Below are 23,942 nucleotides of genomic sequence, written 5' to 3' on the forward strand. Positions count from 1 at the left end.
ATACAGGACATTTTTTTAACAACTGAATGTAACATAGTTGCTTGATTGTGCTGTAAGAATATGCCTGAAAAATACACAATACTGTCCCTTTAAAAGAACAACATGTTTTTAAATGGGTCTAATGTAATATTCTAAATGTCATGTTTTCATTAGCAGTAACTGTAAGTAGAACATCAGCACAATTAAAGGCTTGAAAACATCAGTCTGAGTGTAATAAATAATTAATTCAATGATTAATCATGAGTTACTGAAATAATGAACTTTTAAAATTATTCTAATTAATTGAATGTGACTGTATCCCAGCTTAAATTGAAAAATAGCTTCTTCTGTTGGGAAAAATAGCTTACACACATTTTGCCTTCGCAGCCAAAATGTGTCTAAAATTGCATGTCTCTGGAATAACTCATAGTTTCTTCACTGTATTGCTGCAGATTCAGAAAGTTGTCCCATCCATATGATATTTAACGCAGCTATCACTTTGGTGTTTCAGTGTAAGATGAACATAAAGATATTAATCCATTATCTACCAGCAAAACAAATCCAACAAGAAAAAAATGGTAAAACTCAAAAATATTTAGCTAAACATTGTTTCATGTACATATTCCCTTATCCACATCAATTCTAAATTAAAGCTGTTAATAATGAGTATTGGTACATTATTGTTATTGAACAATTTCAAATGTTAGATTTCTCAATTAATTTCTTGAAACTGTAAAGTGAGTACTGCAATGTGAGTTTTGTGTTAAAATGAAATGTTAACGTATTAAAAACTAAGTGAGCTGGATAGAAAGAAAATAAATATATTAGTTAGGATAGCAATGACATAGATGGGATTGTTGAGCTACAGATCCCTACCAAAATCTGTGTGGTTAAATAGCTTAGGAAAAGTAAAATATTCCAATATCCCAAACTAATTATACTCTCTAAATCTGTCAGTTTATCAAACCAACTGACATCAGAGTTGTTATTACCTTAGTTAAAGCAATAAACTACTTGTGGTAGTTCATTTCCACAAGTAATGGTAGTAATACCATTTGTCAATGTTGTTACTGACTGACAAATGGAGCCTCCCTGCTTTGGTATAACTATTGTGAGGTTTACTAGTTAAAGTTAATTAACTTTGTAGTAACAAAAAGTAGATGCGGTTAAATGCCAAAGAGTTATGAATTTCTATTGAAAAAGGAAAAAGTATTTACTCCTTTTCGCATGCCAGATCTCCTTTTAGTCCATTGAGGGCGCTGGGTTAATCGGACTGCTTAGTTGTTGCTTGGCAACAGAGTTCTTGTATCTATTTCCGTGTTGCGACGTAGAATTTCCGGCATGCGGGGAAGACGCGGGCTGCTTACTGGTAGGCAAGCTTGTACTGTGTTGCTTTGCGGTTTTTCCTTACCGGGGGATGCCAGCAAATATTATGCGACAGCTTTTGTTTCGCCCAGAGCTTTCCTTGAATAACTAAGCCTTTGTGTCTGCTAATGGTTACTGCCTGATGTCTGTGGGGAAGCTAACTGCTGTTAGCTGTTAGCACACATCATGTAGCTTCAGTTTGCAATACAAACAGATGTGCAGAAACGGTTGACTACATTCAGTCGAGTGTCTCTCGTGGGTCACTTCTTTAAAAGCTGAAAAGGTTCGTGGCAAATGAGTAACACATGTCTTTGTACTTTGCAAAGTTACCATAGCCGTAACTAGTCAGCGATTCGTCTGGCTTTAAATGACTCGTCAACGTTTATGGCTTTTACAAGAATTACTAAGTGTTTCTGTTCCAGTGTTGGTTTGCTTAAAACACTTGTAATCTCAACCACTGCAGGCTGGGAACCCCTCACGAAAGCTAATCTTTTGGAAACGTTCTGATCCAAAAGTCTAGGCATCACCATGTGTCCCTCGTTAGACTTGCTTAGGTCCGTTTCTCTTGCTCAGAACACAGCCAGGTAGAGGACAGAAAGTTCACCTGGTTCCAAACTCAACAGACGCCAGGACCAAGAGATAATCCGCCTTATTCACTTCTTCCTGAATGTTGCACATGCTACTAAAATATTAACATTGTGGTAAGTTCTAGTTTGGAAATCTTTTAGTAGTAAGAGAAGATTTTTACATCCATACAGACAATTTACGACCTTTCTTTTGCGCTTCGAAAGTGCCACACTTGAATATATCATCAGAATCCAAGTATACAATTAAGTAATAAATATTTAAAAAGCGTGTGCAAATAATTTATTAAATAAGCAATTAACTAAATGTGTTTCTTTGTTTAATTTTGTATTTCATTTTATTTATTTCTATTCCATAAAAAGCGCTAGTAATTTTTTAAAATATATCTCTTGTATTTTAATTGTTACTGCAATGAATATAACTGCCAGCCCTACTCATGAGTTAACTAGACAAATACTATGATCCATTTTCAGTCTAAATAATCTTATTGTGAACTGTAACACAGAAACCACGACATAATTAAGAAAATTTTAAAATAATTATTTATGCTTTAGCATCTAATGACATCATATTTTAATTAAATTTTACATTTAATTATTTAATCACTCACTGATTTAAATCATTTTGAATAGATTGTATTGTAAGTTTTATTCTAGTTATGACACGCCGTTATTAGATGAGTATTTATTATATTGTGTAACATTTACTGCGAGCAGTAAATGCCAGTTTCAAGTGTTTAAATGCGACGTTCTGGCTTTGTTTTCAGAAGTTAATAGAAGAAAGTACAGTTTGGCTGGAGGCAGCTCATATGTGTCTCAAGGGAACGTTTTTGGAGTGAAAGAAGATTTTGCCGACAGCACTGCTAATTGTATCATATTTCTTTAACCAGTAACGGCCTGCTCAATTCAACTCATTTGTCTTAAAAAAATAAGAATAATTCTGTTTGGACTTTGTCAAATAACTCCCAGCTGGATAAATGTAATTTTCACGTTATTCTGTCACTTTTTTTTTTTTTAACATCATGCAACTACTAAATCAGTTGATTTTTTTTGTTTTTTCCCCCCCCCCCAACATTTAGTGATTGCAAAGTCAGTCTACTCCAATACAAATACATCCAGATCTGAAACAGCAACCATGAGCAGCCTGGATGGATACCAGCGATTTTATTCTAGTTGCCGTGACAAACCGACCGTCACCGGTGATCTATCAGACGTCCACGAGCTCGCCAAGGAGCCTCTCCAGGGGCTGAAATTGGCATCACATGCAGTGCTGGACACAGCCCAGCAAAGAGGCAGGTTGAAGTGCTCTAAATGCGGAGGGTCGAGGATGTTCTTCTGCTACACATGCTGCTCATTAGTGGGTGTCAACATGCAAGAAATTCCCGTAATCAAGGTCAGTAAGGTCCTAAAAAATCCGCTTCGTGTTCCTTCGACAGAGTCCCTCTGGAAAATTTGTTTCAAATGTTTCGCGGTGTGATTTGTGATGTGATATTTTTTGATGCGAACTTTCCTGTCGACCTAACTATTTCATATTGCTGTGTTTTGCTCAGCTCCCTGTGAAGATAGACATCATCAAGCATCCGAATGAAACAGACGGGAAGAGCACGGCAGTCCACGCCAAGATTCTCGCACCCAACGACGTCACAATGTATACCTACCCCTGCATTCCTGAGTTTGAAAAAGACAAGGTTAGATGGGTTTCATTAAATCCCGGAAATAGTTTTGGTCTTAAGATGCTATTAGGAATCATTGAGTGTTTAGGCTGAGAGGTAGAGAACTTGCTCTGTAATCTGCAGGAAACTTCAGAACTGCTACCCTGTGGGGTTCCTGAGAGTACCAGCAGTAGCCATGTACTGTCAGTGGTCATAAATGGATGTGGCTTAATAGGGTTTTTCCATATTTTCTGTACAATTTGCAGTGCATAATAGTTTAAATGCATACAGCTGTTTTTCAGTCATTTTGTTTTTTCTCTATTGATTCCATTCACTTTTTTCTGTTCTCTTGTATCTAATTTCAAACGGCTAGTTTTAGATTTGCCTTTTTAAAGGCTTTTAACTTTATTGTATGCATTTTATTCTCTCCTCCCCCTCTCAGCTGTACTCGTGTTCTAACTTTTTCTCTTTTGCTGCTTCTCAAGTTTAGCTCTGCATAAATCGAGGCACTTCACAGAGATTTTATAAACTCCTTTTTTTGTTGAGTTTTTGTCAACGTGAAAGTGATGCTATTCCACTTGGTGTCTCTGCTTTTGTTTTTTTCCTAGGTAGTGTTGGTGTTCCCAGGCCCGGGGGCTGTTTCAGTTCAAGAAATGATCCAGTGTTTACGTGACGGGAGTAAAAACAGGTCGGGAGACCCCTTTGAGAAACCCTGTCTTAAGAGGATGAAAGGTGAAGCTCACGCTGCCACAAACTCTGCTAAGGACGCACAGTCGGGGACCCCAGATGAAGCTCAGAGCTCAGAGTCAAGGGTGTACCCTTTACAGAGGGTGGTCTTCATTGACAGCACCTGGAACCAGACCAACAAGATCAGCACAGACGAAAGGCTTGAAGGTAGTCGTCAAAGTCGTACTCTGACATTATGGGAGTATCTTAGGTTACGTTCATGTTTTCATTATTTTTTTTTTCTCTCTAGGTTTGCTCAAGGTGGAACTGAAGTCGAGAAAAACTTGTTTCTGGCGGAGCCAGAGAGGCAAACCGGATACTTACCTGGCTACTATTGAGGCTATCTATTATTTCCTCAAAGACTTCCACCAGCACTGCCTGGGTCAGGAGTACACTGGAGAATATGATAATCTGCTGTTTTTCTACTCCTACCTGCATTCACTGATCAACAGAGCCAAAGCTTCTGCTGGAAAGTCCTGATGAAAGAACGTCGGCTGCATCTGACTGAGTGGGAGTCTAATTATCAGTTACCGGTAATTTAAAAGCCTGTGTGTATTATTTGATCTGATTTTCCATTGCTTGAACATTTTATTTTATATGGAAGGCTGACATCACTTTGCATAAGAATATGCAATAAAACCCAGATTTCACAATTTAGGCATGTGAGTGTTTGTTTCGGTACATTTAAAAAGCGTTGTGGCGATCTGAAAAAAATTTACCAAGTTTTTTTGGTATGTAAAAACACTCATGGATTTGTTATTAATGTGAACAGAAACCAATGGCGCTTTGTTTTAGTTTACAGTAGCAAAAAATATTGCGTCAGGATTTGAGCGTCAATCATTCCAGGCTCTGATCATCAAGATCAAAATCACTGCAACTTAAGTGATTAACAAGTTCCTCGCTTTACTTTCAGTTACTGATACACAGGTCAAACACTTCAATCACCAAACTTTTATGGGGTTTTTTGAAGATTCAGCACATTTGGAAGAATGAAACTTGACTTCATTAAATCCTTACTAGTTCAGAAGTTTTTCTTTTTGTGATCGTAAGATTCAGATTGTGAAAAAAAAACTAGATCCACGACTACAAGTGGCTCAAATATGCTATCCAGTTAGGGGGTCAGGGTTCAGCCTTAGAGCGAGGATGAAGAGCTCAGTCATCCATTGGGAGTCCGGGCACTAGAGCCATTGTGTCCTTCCAGGGCAGACTCAGAAATTAACAGAAAGACTGTGCATCCCTTTTGACCTCTGGAATGCCCTGGAAAAAGTTTGGACCCATGTGCCCGGTGACCTGATTTTGGACAAGTGACAGACAAAAGAAAAACCTTGCTTTCCATCTTTGGTTATTTTTAGATTCACCTGGATCACCCTTTACTGGTTCAGTGTTTTATTGACAGATGTGAAGTGACATATTCAAGCAAATCTCTACATTGAATTCTCAACTAACGTTTTCAGCTGTGGTGGAAAAAGCATCGTCTTCTAAGTGTTTTAGGCTAAGCTAATTGATAGCATAAACTTAGAAAGTTTTTCAAGAGAGTGCCAGGTAGGAAGCTCCAGTACCCGAGTCTTTGTACAGGCTGTGACCTCGGCGAAGAAACGTTTGGACTAAAAGATTACCACACTGCTGGCATTGCTTCTCTGGTTCATGTAAACGCTTCTTAATCCTGAGCTGAATCACTGTCACATGCCCAAACAAACCTCATCCTCCTGCCCGACACATAAACAGAAGGCATTAACATGGAAATAATTGTTATTGTCAACCCAGTTATACGTTTTGGTTAAACAATCATTGACATCAGCCAATATCAATGCTAATGTTGAAATATTGTGTTTCCAACCTTTTGTAGAGGTGAGCAAATCAATCAGCCAAACATCAAAGTCGGCCAATTTTCCCTTTGATCTGTGATTGGCCGGCACTGAGCACTGAATACCGAGAAACAGGTTTTTCTTTTTATGTACAATTACTACATCAAAACTAGGAACTCCCACTTTGTTTGGCTTGTAAATGCGTTGACCAACTACATGTAAGTTTATGGCCTTTGCTGAGTTTAATTACAATCAGATGAAAGTTAGAAGGATATTTTTGATGGATAAATGAGGATATGATTGTAATTCCTTCATTTTCAAATCTATGAAACATTTTTTTTCTCTCTTATGGTGCTGTAATCCTCAGGAAAGATAAATCTGAATCGGTCAGATGTGATAACAGGAAAATTCTTACTGGTTTTTTGCTTATCTTTAGCATTTTTGGTACCATCATCGGTCATGTGAAGTATGCCAATCTAGTGCAGTTAGACTCAACAACAGCAGCTGGTGACATATATATAGTCAACACCAAAATTATTCATACTTCTCGTAAATTACGCATTCTTAAAAACTTCACTAAAAATTTGTATCTTCAAGATTTACGCCAGGATCTCTTGGATCGCACTCAACAAATGGAATGTTGTTTTGTTGTAACGGTACTAAATTTTGCAGATAGCATTTGCACTTAAAAGAAAAACATTTTAGAACATATTTGAATATTTTATTTACAATTCAGAACACATTTGTCCATGAGTTAATGCACTTTATTTTTTAAATCAAACATATGAATTTTAGCCATCCACACATGAAAACCAATATTTTACAAGCACATACCCTGATGTGTGCATTTGTTGACGTTTGCAGCCTCCTGGGATTGCATGATTTTAAATATGACCATGAAATGGCAATGGAAATGTATTATGCTTTATTCTTTGCAGATCCAATAAATCTCTACAAGAGAGATCCTTAAATCATTTCCTGTGAATGTGGATCTAATTTTTACAGAAAAAAAAAAAAGATGAGTTGTAGCTAGTAGTAGACCTCTCTGATCTTTGCCTGCAGTGCGTCACACGTTTTCTTGGCATCTCCCAGCAACATTGATGTATTGGGTTTGTAGAAAATGGGGTTGTCCACCGCCGCGTAGCCAACTCCCAATGTACGCTTCATCACTATAACCTGTAGGGAAAACATACATCAAGTCAGTTCTATAAGCAAGACGTTATATATATCCACTGAGAGTTCATAGAATATTCCCGAACAGACCTGTTTGGACTTCCACACTTCCAGCACAGGCATGCCGGCAATTATAGAATTGGGATCTTCTTGTGCAGCAGAATTCACCGTGTCGTTTGCTCCGATGACCAGCGTCAAGTCCGTCTCTACGGGTCACCAACATTCACACTTTTAGCCACGAGATAGATAAAGAATAACGCTCCACTCCCCATCTCACGCTGTCATAAACAAGAACCATGTGTACTAGACAGTGTGCTGGTTGCTAAGAAAACACCACCGGTTGTCCGAATAACATGGCATGTCTGAATATTAACACACACATGCGTGGCAGCTGGAAGTGTAAATGGAAATGTGGACGTGTTTAATACACAAAGGCTGATATTGTTATTTTATCTTATACTGTCCTGCCAAAGTGATAACCGTGCCTCAATAAATACTACGTTTCTGTCTTCGTAATTTATTTTTAAAAGAGTTTGCCTGGAAAGTCGTCATTGATCTCATCCATCTCCAGGACCACGTCATAGGGGACGCCAGCTTCAGCCAGGAGAACGTTGAGTTGGCCAGGCATGCGACCAGCCACTGGGTGGATACCAAACCTGTCAGAGACACACAGATCAAAAGTCATCAATCATCCTCCTACTTTTTCTGAGAATTAAAAAAAAAGCCCTCATCTCTTTCAAATGAGTACATGTAGACCTAAAGAAATATATGGTCACATGTATTTTGCAAACATGCAAAGCCATGCATCATGTTTATATTTCCTTTTCTCCCATTATTTTGTCATCCATCTTTGGTATTTTTAGTGCATATATCTGCTATGCAACTTGCTATCGTTGTCAAAAACTTAGCATCCAATCGGACATGTTTTTATTTATTTTTGCCTAGATGTGTACAGATGGAAAGGTACCTACTACAAACTGTTAACTTTAGAAGACTGAATAGATTTGCATCCTGCACTTTTTTGTAAAAAAAAAAAAAAATACAAACATAACTTTCCTTCGCTCTTACAGTTAATGCACTGCTTTTACTAATCTATTACATCAAATCCCAATAAAATGTTGGTATGTGAAATCTAAACAGTCTTGAAAACCTCTGTGTGAGACCAAGATCACTTTGAAAGATTGGAGGAAAGTTTGACTCCTCGGACAAGCAGTAACAAGCTGTCGCTAAACTTGATTAACACCAAGATAATGTTATTTGGAAACTCCAGAGCAAGTACAGAAATAAAATACAGATAAATGAAGTAAACATTGAAAGGATCCAGGAACACAAATTTCTGAGAGTTATTGTTGATGAAACGGTCACTAGGAGAGCGAATGTTAGATATATACAGAATAAAGTATCAAAGAAAATTTTTATACTAACCAAAGCCAAGAAGTTGGTTAAACAGAAAACACTGCACATTCTTTACCGTTCCCTAGTTTTACTCTAGCTCAGTTATTGCGTAGAGACATAAAATTACCTTGCAGTCATTAAACTGTGAAAAAAAGCAACAAGAATTGCCATACAGTTGGCTATCTGGTTAACACAAACTTATTTCTAAATTCTAAATTATTAAAACTTACTGACTTTATAAATTAGAGAGTGTGCATCTTATTTAAGGCCCAAAATAAACGCTTACCAGAAAATATTCAAAAACATGGGGTGGGGAGGTAACAGTGCAAAAAAGGTACAAAATTGCTCACCTGACAGTCTTTCCTTGTTCTCTTAACATCTTCACCATGTCTGCTATTGGGTACTGGGCTTTGGCTGCACACAAACCCCAACCTAAACAAACAAAAAACAAATGGTTAAAACATGAGTTAGGAAATCACACTCCTACGCTCTATATTACAAGAGCAAAATTTCTTAGATCTGGGTTCTTGATACACATCAGCCCTATTGTTCATAGTTGAATAGAAACACAATAGTCCAAAACCGTCAATCATGTGTTCTTTATTAATTTTGCTCTCCTCTCTGTGTCCTCATCCTTATTCAAATCCCAGCAGTTCAATAAGTCTGAGATCAATCTCTCTGAGAAATTGCAGCGTATGTGTGATGGATACAGGACCCCTGCGTGCAAAGAACCGTTTTGCCTCACCACTGTTTAACCCTGGTGGTCATGTTCCTAACAGAGTTCAGCATAGCCTCTTGTTAAGATTTTCCTCCCTGTTGTTGTTGTTGTTGTTCTGAAGGCAGTCACTCATGACCTGTACGGTAATTCCCCAGACAGCCAGAGCCTTCTGTTTCCTCGCTGCCCTCCTTTGTTGTTGACAGCGCATGGACAAGTCTAGAGCCTGGACCTAATAGTTGCTTCGACTTTTCCCTGTTACTGTAATCAAACCAGCGTGTTGGACCACACAGCTGTCCTCGCGTTGGTCCAGGGCCATTAGGCAACAACAGCGAGATTTGTTTCCAAGATTTTCAGAATGGTTGCTCTAGCTCAGGCTGCTAAACAACAACTTATTTGTCAGATAGATCTGGCTTTTCTTTTGTTAAGAAGAAGAAGAAAAAACATGATCTGGCAATTATCTCAACAATCTTTTTTTTATGTTGGTTGACAGATGATTCCAGGATCAACTACTAAGTGCACTGCTCCCTCTTGTGGTGCCTGATGTTTTCTTTTGTTGTCTCAAATGAATTAATCACCGCCATCAGTCACAGTCGCTGACATTTCCAAAGGATTCCAGGTTTTTTCATTACTGCCGTTTAGATGCATCTTTTGGCAAAGCGGTCAGTCTAAACCTTTTTTGTGTCAGGTAAGTGAAACAAAAGACAGATGTTATTACAGAGCCAGACTGTCTGAGCAGAGCGGAGAATTCACTCTGTTCGGTCATGATATCATCCCACGCTGCAGCTGTGCCCCACCTGAAGAAAGATCAAAGTTAGACGTTGGTGTTTCCCAAAAGTCCTTGTCTTTTTTTGGAGTCTCTCTCTTTTTTTTCTTCTTTTTTTTATTTTGGAACGTTGCAATGTGGTTACATCTGTTTTGAGCCAATTTTTCAACAAAAACGTCCAAAAGAAGCAGAAACATTCCCACACGGGGACATGCGATACTTCTGAACTCGTTCAAAAAGAGTTTTATGAATATTCTTGTTTTTGTGCCACATGCTATGACGGTGTTTGATGCTGAGTTTTGGCATTATTTTTAATGTTTGTTCATAAAGTTTGTGTAACAGTGTGTCCACGATCTGTTTAGAAAACAGACAAAATGTTACAACAGAATAAATGGCGAGTTATTCCCAGGGTACTCATCAAGGATTTCATAATTAGAACATGTGTAGCTTTTTTTATTTGCAGATTTATTGGTATCCGAATCGTTCCATGAGTGGAACTGTGAATTTCTGTATGATCAACTGGAACAAAATGTCTTGCCCTGATTGCGATTGTAGGCCTTAATCTGTACGTAACAGAAAAACAAACCAGCATACAGAGAAAAGATGAAATCCCCTCCACAGTTACTCTCACTCCTGTTGAAGATGTGCAGAGATTTAAAAGAAATCATAATTTTAATTGCAGTGATGTAATCTTCCACTGATTTTATTCTAGTACAGTGGGGAAAAAACACAAAAACAACAATATCACACTCAATAATTAGTGTAAAATAAGTTTCACTGAAGCATTTTAAATTATAACCTCAAATATTTAATTTAATTTGAATGTATTAAATCTTTTGCTTAATATTTCATGAGTTATTGTTTTCCCTGGGGTGTAAAGTTTCTTTTAGCCTTCCTGCCACCATGAAGAGTGAGATGTAAACATTTTGCTGTAAGGGAACTGCAGCAAAGAGTGGCATCTGGGGTCTCCAAGTCTCCATGACAACCATTAGACAGCATCTACAAACCAACTAGTTTAGGAAAAGTAGGAAAAAATATTTTCTGTCCTACCATCACAAAGGAAAAAATGGAGGCTATACTAAATGGAGCTGTTTGTCTTGTTAGGATGTGATCAAGATTGAGATTTTGATGAGTATATGAAAGACAGCCTAACACCCACGAGTACGTACAGAGGAGGATCTGTCATGCTGTGGGACCTTGTCATCCTCCAACGTGTTGGAGTGCAATACCAGGAGGCTGTGAAGTTGACTGAGTATGGGTAATCACAGTTTTTATTTTCCTTTTTTAATGTGTAATGATTCAAAACAAAAGGTCAAATCAACGTATAAGAGATATATCAGACACGAAATCAACTTTCTTCGCCTGCCGCCTCAGTTCTAAATACCATGGAAAACCTGCTGTGTGAGCTGAAGAGAGGAGATCATGAGATCATTCAGGAATCTGGATGTTCTGGACAGAATGTGCGAAATGAGAATGGTGAAAAATCCTTCTCTTTGTTTGATCCAACTTTGTGAAATGGAGAAAACTAATTGCTGCTCTAAGAGAGCAGAGAGTACAAAAACAGAAGGCAATAATTGTGAAATTTCTTACTTTGTTAAAAGCAATTATTTCTTAACACAGGAATTTTTCAATGCACTAAAAACTTTTTTTTGTTTTTTAAGATTTTCAGTGCGAGATCAAATAAATAAAAAAAAGCATGAGTATTTGAATGTTTTTACACATGTAGTGCCAATACTTGAGGATATGAATGTGTTATCTTTGCAACCATGTAGAAGCAGGAAATGTAAAAAAGTTTAAAAAGCAAAAAAACTGAGGCTGTTTGTTACTTAATTCTGTTGGAGTATGCTGTAATCATAACGTACTGGATAATCAACACTCAGAAATACTGCATTTTGGTATTAAAGTCTACCTGGTGTGATGATGACGGTGTTGGCTTCTTTGATTATGTCAATAGTTTGCTCCACATTGACCTCGGTGTGGGTGCCGACGATCTCCATGGGCTTCCCACCTAATGTGGAGGTGGTGCCGTACCCTCCCAGGATCACGTTGGGCAACGAGCGGTTCATGGCCTTGGAGGAACGAAGGAACTCCGTCTCAGATTCTTATCACAAGCGTAGCCTAAACAAAACACATCTACTCACCACGCACATGATGTACGAAAGGATGGCGCCAGAGGAGCCGATCAGGGCTCCCACGATCGTCATGAGGTTGTTGTCTAGCAAAAAGCCCTCAGCGCAGAGCGCCCATCCTGAGTAGCTGTTCAGCACAGTGATGACCACCGGCATGTCAGCCCCACCGATAGCTGCTGTGAGTGTTACACCCTGGAAGAACATGGAAACGGTGTGCAAACTTCTGTGCTACTCAGTTTCGGTAAAAGCTCTTTGCATTTTAAACGTACTTGGCATCTAACAAAGTGCAGCGTCAAATTTCATCAGCTAAAGTGTAACCGAATCCAGACCGGATTTTGGAACTTTTTTTCTGAAAATGTGTTTCCTCAAAGCTGAAACTTTGCTGCCTCATGTTTGCTGCTCAGATGTTGCTGCAACTCTCACCATGACAGCTGAAAGCCCGGACACCCCCATCAGGCAGCCCATCCCGGTGCCGTAGCTGGAGCTGAGCATAAAGGGCACCATGCCTCCCATGGATGCCGCCATCAGACCGGCATTCAACATGTGTCGACCAGGCAATAGCAGGGGGGCGGAGTCCAGCATGCCTACAGGCAAAGAACAATTATTTTCAAAAGCCAGAAATGATTGTCAATCGTTTGTAGGGATAATTGACAACATAAAACACAGAGCGTAATTAGTTTCAAGCGCCCCTTTGGAAATCCAGATGTCTCTGCGGGGAATCTATTACAATCTGTTACTAGACAACAACTAATCCTGCAACCACAGCCACTGCCCTGTGGTCAACAAATCACATCTTACCATAATGTTTCTCATGTGTTCCCCTTGATCAGTTCACACAACAGTTTAAATAAAAGACTGCTGATAACTGCACGCAAAGCCCCAACCCTGACCTGGACCCCACAGAGGATTTGGCTTTAACCACTAGGAGACAATCAATGCAAGTGGAAATATAAAGCTTTTCGGTTTCGGTGTCTTCTAAAGGTACTCGCTTGAACTTTTTCATCTTTTGTTAGTTTACAAACTGGTGTTTATATGGAACAATGTGACAGACCAATACATAATGAAACACAACTGCATTATTTTTTGCAAGGCATTGTATCTAGCTAGCAGACCAGAACCTCGGTTTTAGTGTTTCATAAACTTCTAAGCTTGAGACCCAAAATAACAAAGGCCATCATGGCAAAACCATCCTTAAAAACATTATTTACAACGTTTTTAATGTAATTTCTGGTTAAATAATGTGCAGTTTAAATTTAACCTAAGCTCTGAAGGCAAGCTCAGGACCCCCCACAAAGTGTTTCTCAACCCAAAAGGTCTCCAATGCATTTGAATCTTGGAGAAGCTGAACGTAGTTTTGGTTAGCAGCTCCAACCTTGCAGCTTTCCGTAGGCCACCAGAGATCCGCTGAAGGTGACGCCTCCGATGTAGGTGCCCAGGTAGGCCACTGTCTTCAGGACACCAGCTGCAGGGTGAGTTTCCAGGTGAGGAAACTCAATCATGTACTCGGCGACGCAGGTGAGGACAGCCGCGAGTCCCACCAGGCTGTGGAAGGCTGCCACCAGCTGTGGCAAGTCCGTGATTTCAATACGCTTGGCGATGGTGAGGCCTGTGGTCCAGATGTGACATCAGTCAATTATTACTGTATTTGAAAGCGACAAAGAGCCAAATGTTATTAAGCAAACACCTGTTTTCTGCTACAAAGCCAAAGTAAGCAAAGTAATCAGTTGGGTTTGCTGAAAAGAGATGCAGCTGTAGCACTGATGCATATGCATGTATGGTAAATTAAAGGGGTGGTATTGCTTTCCAGCACGTGGTGCTATTTTATAGCATAATCAATTAACTATGTTACCTTCAGTGGCTATAAAAATGCTACATATACCAAATATGACTTAAAAGAAATTTGACTTGGCAATTTAGCGCCTTGAAATTGGGCCTCTGTCGCTTTAAAAACTCCTGCTCTTTCCAACACTCCGCCTTGAGGAACATCATCACAACGTCACTCCTCTATTAACCTGTTAATGATTTTTTTTCACAAGCTTTACAGCTCATATAATAGCTTGATACTTCAGGTATTATTGCCTTGAATATCATTACCTAGAAAAATCAAGGAAATACCGTGATACAACTCCTTTTGATGTTATTTATTATAACATAATGTAAAGCTCAAAAGAGCCAATTTTACATAATAACGCCCCCTTGACGATCAATAACTGTCTTACTGAACACTAAAACTAAAAGATGAAATCTTTCATAAAGACTCAAGTAGAGGTTTGCAAAATTAACAAGATATATACTGATAGATATCTAAACTGCGCTTCAAAAACCAATACCCATTGCTTTCTTTCTTCGTAGGTTAATAGTCTGATCACACAGCATGTTTCTATGTGGTCAGATAATGGACGACAATACTATATTAGACAGTGCTGAAAAGAGAATAATCAGTGCCAGAGAAAGGACTTTCCAGCATCGCAGTGCTGTGTTAGAGCTACAACACAGAGATAGCATTAAAAACGCATACCAAGGGTCCCTCCAGTGGCCATAGCTAACGACATCTGAGACAGCAGCTCTGGCGACGGCTTGAGGGCGCCGATGGTGGCAGCAAGGCCCCCTGCTACTCCCATCATGCCCAGGGCGTTCCCCAATCGAGATGTGCGCTGGGCGGAGAGGCCTGCCAACGCCCCGACGCAACACAAGCCTGAGCCCAGGTATATCATCTGAGGGAATTAAAGAAATTAGAAAAAACTCAGTCACGTCACAAAAAAAGCAATGACCAAAATAAGTATACCTATTTCCGTAAAGTTGTTTAAGACTTTACGGAAGACTAAGTAGATCAGAGAATCTCCCATCACCTGCTCTATGCTGTACCCAGCAGCCAGTGAAGCTCCGTATCCTCCAACGAAAGCAGCCCCAGGCAACAAGTAAAGGTAGTTGTATTCAGGAGGGTCAGTGGGACGTTTGAACATGTCCAGCATTCTCTGGGTGATGAGGAAACCACCTGCACAGGCACAGCAAAAACAAAGCAAAAAAAAACGTAGTAGGCATTTAGCTGCACAGCTAATAAATCACTTTCTCCTCTGTTGTGTGCGTGACGACTATCAGACCGGCGATGTTGATGGATGAAACAAAGGCGGCGGCCAGGGCGAGAGTCTCAGGAAGGCTGGAGGGTGTGAGACCTCCACCCATCAGCACCAGACCTCCTACCGCCGTCAGGCCTGAGAGGCGGAACGGGCAGCATGAATAACAGCAGCAAAGAACCACACAAAGCCCCAGACTGTACACTGACCCCCTGACCTGAGATGGCATTGGTGACAGACATGAGAGGCGAGTGCAGAGCGGGGGTCACCCCCCACACGGTGTGGTATCCCACAATCCCAGCCAAACCGAACGTTGTGACCATCTGAGTGAAAGCTGCGTTTGGGGAGATGATGCCCAGAGCCAGACAGGTGGACACACCTGATATTAAGACAAACAGCAGAGAAGCATCATTGACATATGAGCATCTTCACAGCTTTTCTTAAGCTAGGATCCCTCAAACCGCGCTCTTTAGATAGATTTATTACCCAAAACAGAAGAAAGTGTGACTGCTGAGTTACCATGTCATTCATTTTCAATCTTTCTTTGATATATCCTCACCCTATTCTGTAGAGCTACTGAGGTTTTAAACATTAACAGCTCTAAAGCACTTGTAATGTGCCTGTAAAAAACCCCAAAGAAAACGCAAGTACAGGATTAAGAATCAGGCCTCATCCAGACAAAAAACATGCATGTTCTGTTCAGTTTTTATAGATATCCCAAGGGCAAATTTGTTTACAGCAGGCATCATATATAAAAGCCACAAAAAAACATCCACTGCTAGTACAGGACAACTACGAAGAGAAATAATGGATCATCTCAAATCATAGCACGTAATAGACAAAAATAACAAGAATATAAAATGTGTATTATTTCAACAAACCTAAAAGGTTGTCTAGTCTAGGTATTGCAGTATAAACCAGGGAGATTAAAGTCAGCAATGGCAGGAATAAAAGAAACCCTACCACACCAGGTTCTGATCTTGGAGATCCTAAAGCGGCAGCCAGATGGAAGAAGATGAAACTCGCTCTAAAGTGGATGTTGTGCATTGTTAACGATCAGTTCTCACACGCTTGGAGTGTATTCTGGAGCTGGGCTTGCTTCACTCCAATTACCTTGCTTGCCACATTAGTGAGCCTCATCAACCAGTTTTTACTAGACAGGGTAAGGAAACCAAACAGAGCCACGCAACAATAAAAATGGAACAGAATCAATAAAACACTGATAAAACAGAGTCACTAATAAATTAGAAACTTTAAAAGAACCCAGTTTACTTTAAAAAAAATCAAATAAAAAATGGTGCTGCTGGATCTAATTACACCTTGCATCCATTTTTGATTAAAAGCTCAGCTTATAAGAGTTTATACTCAATTATGATTTCAGCTTCCAGGTTGTGAATGACAATGATGCTAGACAGGGATTTATGAAAGTCAGTGAACATATCTTTAGTTTTGGATGCATTAATTGCAGCATGTTGTAAAGACCTGTACAACGGCACTATTCTCAGTTTCACTGTCGTTTAAAAGAGTTATAACAGGGTCATCAGCAAATTTCAAAGTTCGTCTGTTCTCATGTGTGCTCCTGCAGGAACTGCACAAAGAATAAATAGCACTGAAGAAAGGACACCACCCTGCAAACAGGAAGGTTAAGGGTGACAGCCCGCCATTAGTTTTCACACATTGTGACAGATCTGACAGAGAGCCTAACAACCACCCTACAAGATTTGGATTCAGATGAAACACTTGACAAAAGTTCATTCGTAAGAAGATAGAGCTGGATAGTATTAAATGCACATGGAAAATCAATAAACAACAGCCTTGGGTGTGTGTTAGGGACCTCCAGATGCTCCACTAAAAGGTTTATCAAAAACAGAGTTGCGTCCTGCACACTCCCGCCTGGTGAGCGAACTGAAGAGGACCTAAAGTGGCCAGCAGCCTGTTTCAGAACGCCCTGTTTCTTTATCCTCTCAAAGCCTTCATCACCGAGGAGGTGAGGGCTACTGGTCTGAAGTCACTGAGGACCTCAGGGTTCTTATATTTTTGCAACAGTAACAATTGTGGCATGTTTCCACACTTTACAATCTGCTGCTGAAGAGAGTGATTAGAAATCATTTTCAAAATTTTGCTAAGTTGGAGAGCACAGTGCTCTGTCATTTCTGAAAGTGCAAGAATACGCAAAATACTACGGTAGCTACACTAAGTGTGTTACTGTCTTAGGAGCATGCACGTGGTGCTGGCATGGTGGAGGTACAATACAATCATATTTAAAAATTATATTTGCATACCCCTTCCCTTCGTCTCTGTTTGTGATGTATTCTGATACACTTTTACAGCGCCACATATAGTATTTTTGTGTGGATGAGGATAATCCTACAAATAACCCCATGTTTCCAATGAACATTTTAAATAAATAGATCAGGAAAAACACCGTTTTCTGAGCAACTTTGTTTTTCTTTGTGTCTTAATGTGAGAAACAAACATAAAGCTACTTTTTTAAATGTTGTATTGGGACTAAGGCTACACTACTCTGCTAGAGCTATGGTACATTTCAAACCAAAACTAGAGATGTAAAAGGAACATTTGATGACACGCTGATAAATATCTTCAGCATATGTATGCATGTAAAATGTTAACCTTTTTATTTATGTTTAGAACATAACGTCCTGAACGTATCTCTTCTGTCTGACAGGAAAGCGATTCACTCCAATGACTCCCATGGCAGAACAGAAATTCTTTTAAAAACTGAGAGTTTTTTATTGTCAAAGATTCTTCTTTTTCTACTTCTGTAAAAAGGCAAAAAAAAAAATTAACCATTATTCCTATTAAAATCTGCAAAGAGGACCAACACCATCAAACTCATGCCAAGTGGCACGAGTTTGCACGCCTCCAACAAAAAGACTGACAGTCGACAAAAACATCCATTTTAGTAGGAATTTAGATTTGTAACGTCAACGATTGTCACTTTGTGTCTGACCTGCAGTGTAGACTCCGGCAGAGGTCAATGTGCGGTTAAAAGGGGAAACTGTTGCAGCTTTTTCAGCCTCCAACTCTGCCACGGTTTTCTGTTTCACAGGGGCCGGCGGAGTCGTTTTAGGCAGTGGAGACGGGAACATGTTGTGACCTTCCTGTTCAGGCGGGGAGAAAAAAACACACAAATATACCCTAGTGAGCACAAGTAAAAGATCCATGAGGTGTACATGTTAGACAGAGAATTCAATATTTGTGTGATTTGCATTTTGGAACATCTGGACTGGATGCTGGGAGTCCTGCAGCAGGAGATTACACTAAGCAAACAGCACTCATTGACCAGTTAGCAAGGGTTTTGAAGATTAATTTACTTTAGAAAGACTTGAATCATGCGTCGGTCCACCAGCAGTAAGTCAATATGCCCTACTGAGCTTGCATGATTTCACTGCTATAGACATAGTGTCCAAACCAAAATTCCTGAAAATGTTTCCAGTTTGAGCCTTACCCAGCTGGAACTGGGGTTTTTTTTTGGTCCTGGAGCTTGACTTGACAAGATGTGATAGCTCATGCTGAGAGGGAGCGGAGGACGCCAGCAGAGACTTTAACTGCAAATCAAAACCAACCTTCATCACAAGAGTCCCACGGATGACATGGTCGATTGTTCCATAGTCAAATTCCTCGCGGGGCTCGTAGTGGAAGTACTCCTTGTCTGGACTGATGGCTTTCAGCAGCTTCAGGACATTGTTGGAGTACAGAGTGCTGGCCTGTGTGGGCATGCGGCTTGGCAGGTCGGTGTAACCTATGTGAGTGACTCCCTGGTTGAAACAGAAAACGTTATTAATCTGTGAATTTTCCTCTGGGGGGAACAGGTTGGGGAACATTTTTATTGCTGTATTTTAAACCACAGACAGAAACCTGACCTTGTAGACGTACAGATCTCCTGGCTTGGTGGTCTCTATGTTTCCTCCAGTTTCTGCAGCCAGGTCCACCACCACAGAGCCGTCCCTCATTGACTCGACAAACTCCGTCTTAATTAACACGGGAGCCTTTTTTCCTGCACGATCGGAGACAAACAAAAAATTGTAAACTAAGCTGAATTTGAACCAAACTATTTTAAGCAGATTTGGACTAAACTGAAAGTTTGGGACTTAAAACAAAATGGGCTGACACAGTTAGTTCCCGTTTTTGAAGTAGAACCCAAAAAAAAAGAACACCAAAACAAGGACTTTTGGCAAATAAAGGCATCCGTTAGAATGGCCAAGTCAACGTCCGGACACTAAATCCACCCGAGAAATTTTTTGTAAACCCTGGAATATGACTGTTTATGAATGCTTTTCATCCAATAAGACTGAAGTTAGAGATATTCCCCAAAGAAAAAAACCTAAATCTTCAGCCCAATATGTGCAAAGCCAGTGGAGACAAACTGTACCCTGCAGCTGTAAATATGGTGAAAGGTAATCCTCCAAAGTACTGACTTGGAGAATCAAGAGAACCTGCAAACACAAATGCAGGCCACATATTTTAGATTTTGATTTGCAGAAAAGATTCATAAATATGTATCCTTTTTCTTTCGAGAGATGCACATGCTTTTGCAGTGTACTGTAAGTAGCTCTTTCGACATACTCTTCACCAGTAAGCATCGGAGCTCAGTATGTTATCTCTGAACGGAGCTTTGCGAGTTGTTTATTAGCAAATTAGTTCATCCATCTTCCTGACATGCAGATCCCTGTAATCCATCTTGCAAAGTTTTGCTCATGCAGGAACTTTTGCACGGATGTTGGGGACCCTCCAAAGATTGAATAAACTTCAAGTCAGTTACCATGTTTGGATAAAACCGTGTGAAAATAAAGCCTTAGATCAGCATGTTAGCCTTGAAATCCATCAGCAAAATCAGCAACAACTCATTTCCTTTTTTTTTCTTCTTCTTCTTTGACCATCAACTTTAAAAAAAACCCACACTGGATGTATGCACGCTTCCGAACAAGAAACAGCAGGCCATTTATCTTAACTTTAAACACCTGAAGATAAAGAAAAGTGGTTGAAGGTTTCATTGTTACCGACCTGGGATCAGGGCAGTGCTGATGACGATGTCGACATCTTTACACTGCTTGGCGAACAGGGCCATCTCAGCCTCAATGAACTCCTTTGACATCTCCTTGGCGTAACCTCCGACCCCTTCGCCAGCCTCTTTGATGTCTACTTCCAAAGGCTCTGCCCCAAATGACTTGAACTGCTCAAGTGCTGCTGGCCTGACAGGAAACAAACAGTCAGCTTTTCGTCAAGATCACTAACCTTCATCACCGAGTCTGCCAGTCTGAAACACAAGGCGTCTTTTTCGTTTCATCTCATACCTGGTGTCAAAGCCTCTCACTATGGCTCCCATTGACTTGGCTGCCCCTGCTGCTGCTAAACCAGCCACCCCACCGCCAATAACCAGGACCTGAGCACAGCAGAAACATCAAGAGAAGAATCAGTCCACAGTTTTTAACGTGTCCGTAAAAAGAAAACGCCAAAGTTGGACTTAAGCCTCTCATTTCAGAAAAAAAAAAACATTCAGTTGAGGGTTACCTTAGCTGGAGGGACTTTTCCTGCAGCTGTGATTTGACCAGTGAAGAACCGGCCAAAGTGGTTGGCAGCCAGAACTACAGCTTTGTATCTGCCAAAATAACACGTTTAACAAAACCACATTCTTTGTTGCCGAAAGCAGGTTTTCTTATGTTTACAGTATATGACAGAAAGAATGAGTCTATTCCTATTGATATCAAATAAGATATGACACAGTGTCTAATTTAATGCTTTTGCAATTATTATTTGCAGGTCATGTAAATTTACTGTCGACATACATAAAAACTAAAGCTGCAGAATTAAAATAAGTAATTACAATCTTGACTTCTGTGTATTCAGAATTAGGCAGTTTATTTTAGGCCTGATTTTTAAAAAAGTGCACCGTTTTCATTTATTAGGGGTACCTATAAGTGTACCTCTGTAAACTGATTATAATTGGAATACTTTCTGTTTTTATGAAAACAAAAGCAACTTTCAGGGCGTCCCTATCTGTTGATATTTATATTTGCACTGCCACTGCTGAGCACAGGTCTTACAACTAAGATATACGTAGGTCGTATATATTGGTGTTCATAGAACTTTTTGACTGCTTCTATGCCAAACTTTAACAACTCATTATAATGAAAATAAAATATTTGTGATAAACTGATCGTCATTTCATAACAACACACGTCCATCTGGCTGAAGCTATTAGTAATTTGTATCTCAGGGTGTTAAGATGAAATGTATAAAATAAGTTGCTCCTAATTTTACATTTATTTACTCTCAATTAGTGAATATTTATCAAGTTCAGATGGATGGATGGATGGATGCTCTCATCTGAGCACATGACACACATCATCAGGCAGTGATACCAGTTGCCTAACAACAGTGTTATTACCTCTTATCTCCTTGTTTGTCTGTACATATGTGAATCTCCATGTTTATCTAGATATTTCTTTACCCAGCGATGTTGGCCATGGAGCTGAGAGCGTCGTATCCCTGGGCGATGGTAACTCTGGGCACCTGGTCCATGGCCAGCACGGTGCTCTGCCTCTCTGACAGCTTCTTCATCAGGTCTGGATTCTGTGCCGGATAGATGAAGCTCACCAAAGTGGACTTGGGTTTCAGGAGATCTGCTTCACCTAAACTGGGAGCTCGAACCTGGAAAAGAAAGGGAATAAAGGAGAGGTAGTGTAGATTACAGTATTTCATATAGCTAAGGGACGATGTTAAGAGGAATAGAAGGGACATGTGAAACCTTGAGGACCAAATCTGAGCCGAGAGCTCCCTTGACGTCGGTGATGGTAGCCCCTGCATCCTTGTACTGCTGGTCAGAGAACTTGGCTTCATCTCCGGCTCCGCTCTCCACTTGCACCTTGAAGCCCTGCTTGACCAGAGCCTGAACCCCGGCGGGTGACAGCGCCACCCGACGTTCATTCAAAACTGTTTCTTTAGGAACACCAACCACTAAATCTTTGTAGGGCACACCTAAATGAACACACAGGGAGTGAGAGTTAGGCCCGCCTTTCTTCAGAGGATCTCAAAAAGCATTTTCAGATGAATATTTAAAGTTGTGATCCTAATATTACAAGTTTGCATGCTCTGGCTTTAGAGAGCCAGCGTGAGTCTGCAGCTGACATTGTGTGGCCGGGGAACAATATCATGTTGCACATTTCTTTGTCCATACATGGCTTGGTGACCTCGCCACCATGGTGACATAAGTAGCAGGTGATTGGCTCTGATCCATATGCTCACAGAGAGGCCTTCGCTCCTACAGAGACACTCAGAATTTCAACTTTAAAGCTTTCAGTAACCCCTAAAACCGCCACAAACACTCTTTGGTGTCTCCACAGTGACGTTACAGCAAACACATGCATCTCTCCAGGAAACCTGTCAGGCAGCAGCGAGGATTCAACATGTCACCTTTAACTGACCTACATGTTAGCAGCGCCCACAAGTCAGTGAGTGAAACAACTGCCTGCTTTCCCTATTTTGGGAACATCTCAGTGTTCTGAAAGCATTTTATGATCTAAATAGTTTTCCACTGCTCTGGGCCACAAAAAGGCAACTTTGAGCTTTGGAACCTTAAACTGGAGATGGAAAAAATCTAAATCAAGAGAGACCGTGTCTGAGCAGTATAGTTCCTACCTCTGGAAGCCTTTTGGTCCCATAACACAGGAAAAGTCCTAAAATGCCTCCTCCCAAGTATTTTCTGATGAACCCTCCTCTGGGACAAAACCAGGCAGGAGCTGGAGATGCAGCGCAGGAGAGTTGACATGGCTCCCTCAAACACAAACAAGCAGATAGATTATTCTGTGTTAAGACTGCTTCTTCATCTGGTGTCAGACACCAGAGGACATCTTGATTCCCTCCAGAAGGTCCCGATTCCCCCAGTTACACACTCAGGCCGTCTGTGCTGCAAGGCCTACAGACAGCAGAGTGACATTTCAACTCTGCAGGACCCAACACACACACACACACATTCACTCACTCGCTCTCTCTCTCTCAAGGCCTAGGGTTGATTACATGCAACGTTCCAGTTCGCGAGATCTGGAATTGTGACGACAGAGAGACGCAAAGGCTCAGTGGGGTCACGGAGACAGTTGAGTAAAAACGCATGACTCCATTCACAATTTAAAATGGGAAAATGATATTCTGATATTTTATAACAATGTGTAATTTATTGTGGGGATTCAACTTGTTTTATAAACGGTTTTCCTCAGCAATGCAAAGTTTTCACTTTGTCCGTAATTGAATTAAACTATTATTTGGTTTCTGAAAATGAGAAATGAGAAGGTCAGTATTCTCATGAAGCAACAACATTACATCTGACCAGTCAGGTAGTATATAAAATTCATTGCTTTATGTAGTTAAAAGATGCCTCAACAGACTAGAAATCCAGTAAAATCATCAACAGTTGACACCACAACTCATTAATAATTATAATGTAAACATGTACCACGCATACTTCCTCTCAATTTGATATTTGCATATGACAGTAGCTTTACATTTAAAAGTTCAACATACAATTATCTAGATTCAATGTATTTTCTTTTCTGTGCACTAGA

The 23,942-nt window shown here is 40.1% G+C and overlaps 2 protein-coding genes across 5 annotated transcripts; one reads left to right on the forward strand and one right to left on the reverse strand.

Moving 5' to 3' along the window:
• Positions 1–1,303: 1,303 nt before the first annotated feature.
• On the forward strand, positions 1,304–4,963 carry dtwd1 (DTW domain containing 1). 4 transcript variants are annotated; one of them, XM_023331932.1, is made up of 6 exons: positions 1,308–1,348; positions 1,918–2,045; positions 3,008–3,321; positions 3,479–3,616; positions 4,189–4,474; positions 4,557–4,963. In XM_023331932.1, the coding sequence occupies exons 3-6, from the start codon at positions 3,064–3,066 to the stop codon at positions 4,784–4,786; spliced, it is 912 nt and encodes a 303-aa protein (XP_023187700.1). In that variant the 5' UTR covers positions 1,308–1,348; positions 1,918–2,045; positions 3,008–3,063; the 3' UTR covers positions 4,787–4,963. The 4 variants fall into 4 exon arrangements, with proteins under 4 accessions (XP_014324508.1, XP_023187700.1, XP_023187699.1 ...); XM_023331931.1 differs by lacking the exon at positions 1,308–1,348 and adding an exon at positions 1,355–1,627 and having other exon boundaries at positions 1,808–2,045; XM_014469022.2 differs by lacking the exon at positions 1,918–2,045 and having other exon boundaries at positions 1,304–1,348.
• A 1,855-nt stretch (positions 4,964–6,818) lies between these two features.
• On the reverse strand, positions 6,819–23,388 carry LOC102222601 (NAD(P) transhydrogenase, mitochondrial-like). Its single transcript, XM_005799793.3, has 21 exons — positions 23,023–23,388; positions 22,133–22,362; positions 21,836–22,035; positions 20,896–20,983; positions 20,679–20,767; positions 20,389–20,576; positions 19,248–19,381; positions 18,951–19,142; positions 18,335–18,485; positions 15,581–15,742; positions 15,391–15,501; positions 15,139–15,284; positions 14,808–15,003; positions 13,662–13,895; positions 12,713–12,873; positions 12,302–12,481; positions 12,070–12,229; positions 9,030–9,111; positions 7,822–7,940; positions 7,375–7,490; positions 6,819–7,287 (listed from the first exon to the last, which is right to left on the reverse strand). The coding sequence occupies exons 1-21, from the start codon at positions 23,150–23,152 to the stop codon at positions 7,141–7,143; spliced, it is 3,216 nt and encodes a 1,071-aa protein (XP_005799850.1). The 5' UTR covers positions 23,153–23,388; the 3' UTR covers positions 6,819–7,140.
• Positions 23,389–23,942: the final 554 nt, after the last annotated feature.

The sequence above is a fragment of the Xiphophorus maculatus genome, chromosome 4, assembly GCF_002775205.1.
Source record: "Xiphophorus maculatus strain JP 163 A chromosome 4, X_maculatus-5.0-male, whole genome shotgun sequence".
NCBI classification, from domain to species: Eukaryota; Metazoa; Chordata; class Actinopteri; order Cyprinodontiformes; family Poeciliidae; genus Xiphophorus; species Xiphophorus maculatus.